The sequence below is a fragment of the Papaver somniferum genome, chromosome 11 (genome assembly GCF_003573695.1).
Source record: "Papaver somniferum cultivar HN1 chromosome 11, ASM357369v1, whole genome shotgun sequence".
In the NCBI taxonomy this organism is placed as follows: domain Eukaryota; kingdom Viridiplantae; phylum Streptophyta; class Magnoliopsida; order Ranunculales; family Papaveraceae; genus Papaver; species Papaver somniferum.
The window spans coordinates 128,065,618-128,072,886 of NC_039368.1; the positions used below are offsets into that span (position 1 = coordinate 128,065,618).

Below are 7,269 nucleotides of genomic sequence, written 5' to 3' on the forward strand. Positions count from 1 at the left end.
GCCCATATCTTCTTTAAGAACAATTCTTCCTCTTCAAGCCCACTTCTCGTTGATCCGGCTCTTGCAAACATCATTCTTCCCTTCCTCCTAGCGAGAGTCTTTGCCGTTCCTTTGCTCTTTTCGCTCCGTGAGTTAACCAGGCTTTATTTAGTACCTAAAAATGTAAAATTAATTAAGAAAAGTATTTATTCTTGAAAACAACGAAAACACAGAATATGGGATAAAATATAGAATTAATGCACAAAAGATGAGTTAAATGCCAAGAAAAATATATAGAAATATGCACTTTTTAGCACTCATCATGTAACACATATAAGTTAGATACCATATGTATGTGGGGAACCAATCCTAGTACATAGTCAACCAAATTTTTGGAAAGCTAGTGTGACTATACACAGTACTCACATGGAGGTAGAACCGAAACTTGTTTTGGTAGAACCGTTAAACCCATGATTGTGATTGAATGTTGGTTTGATCAATCACATAGTTCTTGAAAGTGAGATGAACCAATTCTAAACTTGTTTGGAAGTGTGGCAAATCGGTTTCAAGGTTGGAAGTGTGAAAGAGAACTTACAAAGTAAAGATGTTGACAAACTTTGAATACGTGCTATGAATGTTTATTTCTATAATTTCTCAAAGATATTCCTTAACGGCTAAAGGAAGAGAATCCCAGGATCGAAACATAATTAAGTTAAGAATCTTTTAATTAAGGTTATTAATTTCATTTTGTAGGAAATTCCATAATTAGTAATGTGCATTTACTAATTAGATTTTCCGAGAGATTTCGATCGTTATTTTCGGACAGAGCATTTCCAGGAATTATAGAAACCGAATTTGTGCTTTAATGAATATCTTGAAAATATTTTCGGTTTTGAAAATTCCGTGGTGTCCGAACTTCCTTGTCTATAAAAGTACACGAAGTTTTCCTTTCTAGCAAACAAATCCTTCGTAACAACAGATTTACTCTTTTGTTGTTGTTACTGGTGTAGCGGCCTATTCGGAGAGGAGAGTAACCTAATTAGGCGAAATCTCTTACGGCCGCTCAATTTAAAGTCTTCTTTGGGATTGAGAAGCTCTAGCGCGACCCGTTGGTGGGAAACTAGATAATTGCGGTTTATCTTTGTTTTCGATTGATTTATTTGACTAACGGTGGTTGAAATCTGATTGCACCTAGTTTGTTTATTCTTGAGAATCTTCTCTTCTGATATAAGATTCACTCAAACCAGTTCAGAGTTTCGACGGGGATCTTTAAACTGTTGTTAGTTCTAAAGACGATCTTGTGATAATCCATTGTTAACAGACTCAGTTCTGTGCGTGATTAATCACAAGAGATTCAAGTGATTGTGTGCAGGTTTTTATGGAAGATTTGAAGACAAAGAAGATATTGAAGATCTGACTTGGGTTTAATAATCTTTGGTGTGCACAATACTTGTTTCGATAAAAGAAGATCCAATTAATAATCGGTTTATCCTTGTGGTAGATTGGATTGATTAATTGAGTAGATCGGCACTAACACGATTCTTCGGATTAAAGGTGTTGTTGGTTACCTTTGGGTGATTGAACATAAGATAGATCTAAAGACCCGACGAAGGAGTTTATGTTAAGATAAACGGAAGAGCCTTTGTTAGGATCCATGCGAACTGTGAAACTTATCAGTCATGAACAGAATGCCAAAACTATAATTCTAACACGATTGAAGACTACATTCAGTCATAATTAAGAATAAATGTAATGTACTTTTCATAAAAAGCACATTAAATTCTGGAAATTATTGTGACCCTAAATTAATTTCGTGACCATATGCCACTGTAATATAAAATTTTCCAGCACAACGCAAAAAATGTCTCACGGGTTATTTATTTTATTTTTAATTCGGATCATCTACCCAAAAACAACCAAAAGAAGAACACTAGCTATGGATGCACAAGGGATGGGAGAACAGCCAAAGCTTGAGAGATGCACAAGGGAGGGGAGAACAGCCATATGGCTTTTAACATGGTTGGAAAAGCATATTAAGCTAACATATGGGAAATTGAATTTCCATCTCTTTTCATAACAGAGAACTGAGTAGAGCTCCCATTTCAAATGAGAATTCTGATTTGGCATATAATGGTTCTGATTCTCCATGGATGGACTTCATTCCCTAATATTTGAAACTCTTTTCTGATGGGAATTTATGGATGAACATGGAAATGTCAAAGCATCGAGCAGTACAAGTTTTTTTTTGCTTTATTTGGTTCTTTATAACCTAACTACACCATTTCCAGGACTTTGTCACAGGTACTACCTGTTACTGATAATATTCGCAACGGGTATAACCTGTGGAAAAGAGCCCGTTATTAATAATTGTGATCTCATTTGTAACAGTTTCATCTGTGATAATGTCCAGCTATAGTCACATCTAAAAATCACTATAACAAATAACAGTCACAACTGAACTAATTTTATGATTCCGACACGTGTTAATATTGACAGTTTTTATAATAATTATAATCGTTACTAAATATTTGCAACAAATAAGCAGGTGACACGTTCAGTCCTCAAATTGCGACATGTTCAGTCCTTAAGTCACGACTACTGTAACAGTTAAATTGTTACTCTTATTTGCAACAACTCTGAGATGACGACACGTGTTGCTTTTACTTACATTTGTTGTTTCAGTTATATCCGTTACAATACTTCAAATTACAACTAAAAAAAAAATGGGTAGCCCAGGTCATTATTATGGACCTGGGCTCCCAGTTTACAGGCATGTTCATCATCATGGATCTGTACTCAGTTTACAGGCCTGCAGTACAATTAAGTTTATACCTAAAACATAATTATACAATCTACAATACAATTCAGTGAAAACAAAAAAGAAAAACGAAAGAATTATTTGACTTCATTTGGAAGAACCACTGCAGCTTCAATGTTAGGGATATCTCCCATGTCCATCTGAAACAGCAAAAAGAAAACCATAAATCAGAAGCAAGAAAACTATTGCAGGACACAGAAAACTAGTCTGAAGTGAGAAGTGAACAAGTATACCTTTACATAAAAGCTCAACAAGATTATAAGCTCCATGTTCTTGAGATATTATTTTCTTTATGAATCCTACACAAAACAGTTGGAGAGATTAGTTCACATAACAATTTAACAACACAAACAAGAATACAAAGAAAACAAAATAAAGATCTTTCTGAGACGATAATTCTACATTTTTAAGCATCCAAGAAAACTATCCATGGAATGTTTACCTTTAACAAAAAGAAGAGCTGAGTAATTAGGGCCTCCTAGACTCAAATTCAGCACTTCCATCTTGGTTGAAATGGCATACTTGAACATGTCAAGCAACCCCGATGAAGAAGATACCTGCAATAGACAGAATGCATCTCTCATAATTTTGCAGTTGCACACAATAACAACATTTGAAACCAATAATACACTACACATACTTACCATATTAGCTCTATCAATCTATTTTCTGTGAGAAAAAGATAATTATTTCTAATAGAGTATGTAATCCATAACCAAGTAATCTGCAATTATTACCTTGACATGAACAGATACAACAAGTTTCATAAAAAAATTCGCAAGAAAGCAACTTGTAAGAAATCTGTAACACCAAAAATAAAAAAGCACAGCAAAAACAAATTACTCTCACAACCGATAAAACCAAAAAGAGAATGCAATAAAGATTAGACTCGCTTAGGGACTATAAGTAATACCTCCTCAAAACATGCGTCCAGTTCGCTCCAAAACGGCCATGGCTTCTGAAACTTTTTTCTTCAAAGCATCTGGGTAACAGATGGAGCACTTCGGTTTTATCCATCTCTAAGAGCTTGCCTGCAAAATCGTGCTCGATGCTCTTGACGAGCGGAAATAGTTGTTCTCCTAGCATCTGAAATCAAAGGACATCAAAGAATTTTAATATATAAGAAAATTAGTTGTTTCCTTGTCACCTCAGGAAAAAATATACTACACATACTTTTATGAGCTCAACCAAATTATACGCTACATATTCTTGAGATATTAATCTCTTTATGAATCCTACAGAAAACAGTTTGAGAGATTAGTTCACATAACAATTTAACGACACCCACAAGAATACAAAGAAAACAAAATAAAGATCTTTCTGCAACGATAATTCTACAATTTTAAGCATCCAAGTAAACTATCCATAAAATGTTTACCTTAACAAAAAGAAGAGCCGAGTAATCAGGGCCTCCTAGACTCAAATTCAGCACTTCCATCTTGGTTAAAATGGCGTACTTGAACATGTCAAGGAACCCCGATGAATAAGATACCTGCAATCTTCATAGCCTGTAATCCATAGTAGAAAACAATTAGTAAAATAGGCAAACAATTTTTTTAGCTCTCATAAATGTGTCTCTACTGAATAGTGTTCGTGTCTTTAGAACTTAAGCAAATAACCAACAAAAAACCATACGAAGATGCAGCAATCATAACAAGCAATAAGAAGAGCTGACTAAGACAGATTAATGGCTTTCTGACATTTCCAACTTTGTTATCGTCATTGACACTAATAGTTTGTTCTGCAACATACTAACCGAATATAGGTTAGTACTACAACGCAAATAGTAACAAAGAAATTCAGTGGGCACTACTCTGGTCAAGAGTTGTAGACATGATAGCAGCTTATCAGACCACACATACCAAATTTACATTCTCATAGGCATTAAATTTCACTACAACTGTCCCCTTCGATAAGCTCCAAACCTGGGAGATGTTGCGCCACACTGAAAAATAAAGCAATATCAAGAAGAATTTTACATATCCGGTGGCCCGAAAAATGGTAACTCCCTCTAAAATTAATGAGTTAGACTGCATGACTTTTAAGTAAAATAAAGGTATGTGACCAGGATTTATATGGCATGCTTTGAGATGTTAGCGCAGTTCTTAGTTGATCCCATGCTATTTTCTAGCACCTCTCTACAAATCATTGGGATGAATGTAACCACCTCTTTTTCTACTTGCTGGATGGAACCATCAGAAGTTTGTAGCCAAATATAAGACTTCATAGCCTGAGGTTCAGGCAATTTAATGAAAACCAGTATCAGTAAGATATTCAATTAAACCAATACCACAAGACACTAAGACCGCAGCACAAGGGAAAAGAACAGAGTAAGAATCACATCAAGAGATGGAAATAACATATTGAGTAGTAGATTAAATTACAAAAAGAGGCCCCTACCTGTATACCAATCTTCTTATACACATGCTTTAATGTAAGATGATACAAGGACTAGTACAGGATCCATATTATGCTTACACAACATAAAAATCGAAGTTATGATACATATTTAACTTGGGAATAAATTTCATCACTTATACCACTATACATGAAAAACGAATTAATCTACTAATAATACATGACATATACCCTAGGAACCAGAAATTTTGGATTTAAGCAAGTCCAACACTTAAGCAAGATTGATGGTACAAAAGTGATGCCAGCTCACGAATCATATCCAACTAAGTAAATAAGTGTAAAAAATCTTCACATTTTCAATAAATCATACAAATATCCTTAATATTCACAGCATCAACAGCTATACTACAGGAACATAACAAAGAAAAATATGTATTCTTCTATGAAGCCAGAGTTTTGTGATGCATGCAAATCCTCAAGTTATAACATCGGTGTCCAAAACAAAACTAACTCGGTATCTAAAACATATAACCATTTTTTTACAAGGTCGGATAAATGATATAAAAATAAAATTGCAGTCGATCAGGCATTTAAATATTAGTACAACAAGGTTTTTTAACATTAGTACAGTAAACCCATGAGCAAGTACAGTCTCATATTGTGAAAAAATCTAAACGACAACACGACCCTGCATCTTCCTGTGGACTCAAGGCTAGCTGTAACCAATATATCTTACCTAAAAATGATGCAGGGGCCTAACTTCATCACAAAAACTTAACCCCACTTCTATACAAACAAGAACAACATCAAACACAGACAAATCAATCAAAAAAGAACACAAAAAATAAAGGGAAAGCTGTTAAATTGATCAATACCATGAGAATCATGAAACCAATACCAATCTATGATGAGATTAAACCCTTCTTTGAGAAGTTAAAGATGTTCTCCTCAACCTGAAACAAGAAAAAACAAGAAAGAACAGCTATCAGTTAGGGTTAAAGATAAAAATAAAATTATGTATTTATGTTCAGAATTAGGGGTTTTGTCTCTTACATTAGGAGAAGAGATCTTCAACCAACTTGATGAATTGTGTAAGGAAAAGTAGAAAAGGAAACACCTTACTGCAAAAACGAGACAAGATAAGAGAAATTAAATTGTTAACAGTACAAAAATTTATAAAATTTATGAAATAAGAAGAAGATTGATATTACCCTGATAATTTCAGGAGCAAAAAAAACTAGACCTAGGTTTACAGAGTTTCATTTTAATTTCCGCTGATACATGGGTTTCGATTTTAAGATAAGGGTTAAGGATAAAGCATGGATTGCTGACAGTGAGTTTCGATCTGTGAAGTGACAGTGAGGTTCGAGTTGATTTTGTACTCAATTATTGAGAAACAAACCAGATTTTGATTCTAGGTTTTTAAGGGTTTTGTTGATTTTGAGTATGACAACTAAAAGAACTGTTGATGGTGATGAAAGAAAAGAGTTCATGATGGGGATATGATCTATGATGATAGAAAAGGAAGACAGGGTTTGGGTTCAGTTCACCATTGCAGAAGTAGGGTTTCATGTTCTTACATAGAAAAATGAGAGGGTGAGAGGCGAGGAGGAAGAAAAGTGAGGTTGAGTGATTTTCTCTCTCTTCTATGCGATATAAAGGAAAACCTAATAGCTACCTCGAGTAACTAATCAAGCAGATATAGGGACAAGATTTGTTGTTTGTGTGTTTCGCACAAGTATTTTAACTCGGTTATACTAGTATGGTAGACCTAGATAATAATTCCATACCACACTGATTTAGGCTTAAGTCGGTAATGTTGCGGCTTTTGTGAAAGCACTTTTCTACTGTTCTGTGTAAAAAAATCAGTTAAGTGTTTGTAAACTATATCCTAGAATCTAAAGATGATTAAAGAAATGATCAAATTTTCTTTGCTAAAACATAGGTTCACTCATTGTAGTTGTAACAAATGACAAAAACATACATAATATTGTAAAATAATTTTATTCAATTTTATGGGATATAACATAATTAAATATTTATATATATTTTGAGTAACTATTTTTTATTACGTATATAATTTGGGATAAAGAAATATATACTAAAATTAAATA

General features: G+C 33.9%; 1 protein-coding gene across 17 annotated transcripts; it reads right to left on the reverse strand.

Moving 5' to 3' along the window:
- Positions 1 to 1,569: 1,569 nt before the first annotated feature.
- On the reverse strand, positions 1,570 to 6,795 carry LOC113322971. 17 transcript variants are annotated; one of them, XR_003347381.1, is made up of 12 exons: positions 6,367 to 6,795; positions 6,209 to 6,276; positions 6,031 to 6,108; positions 4,965 to 5,027; positions 4,660 to 4,742; positions 4,176 to 4,305; positions 3,711 to 3,883; positions 3,535 to 3,598; positions 3,240 to 3,354; positions 3,031 to 3,096; positions 2,856 to 2,937; positions 1,570 to 1,665 (listed from the first exon to the last, which is right to left on the reverse strand). XR_003347381.1 is itself a non-coding variant. In XM_026571183.1 (9 exons), exons 4-9 carry the CDS (start codon positions 4,260 to 4,262, stop codon positions 2,915 to 2,917), a joined length of 528 nt encoding a protein of 175 aa, XP_026426968.1. In that variant the 5' UTR covers positions 4,263 to 5,027; positions 6,031 to 6,108; positions 6,209 to 6,276; positions 6,367 to 6,795; the 3' UTR covers positions 2,617 to 2,914. The 17 variants fall into 17 exon arrangements, 1 of the variants encoding a protein (XP_026426968.1); XR_003347379.1 differs by having other exon boundaries at positions 4,863 to 5,027; XR_003347382.1 differs by adding an exon at positions 5,892 to 5,941 and having other exon boundaries at positions 4,176 to 4,742.
- Between the last annotated feature and the right edge of the window lie 474 nt (positions 6,796 to 7,269).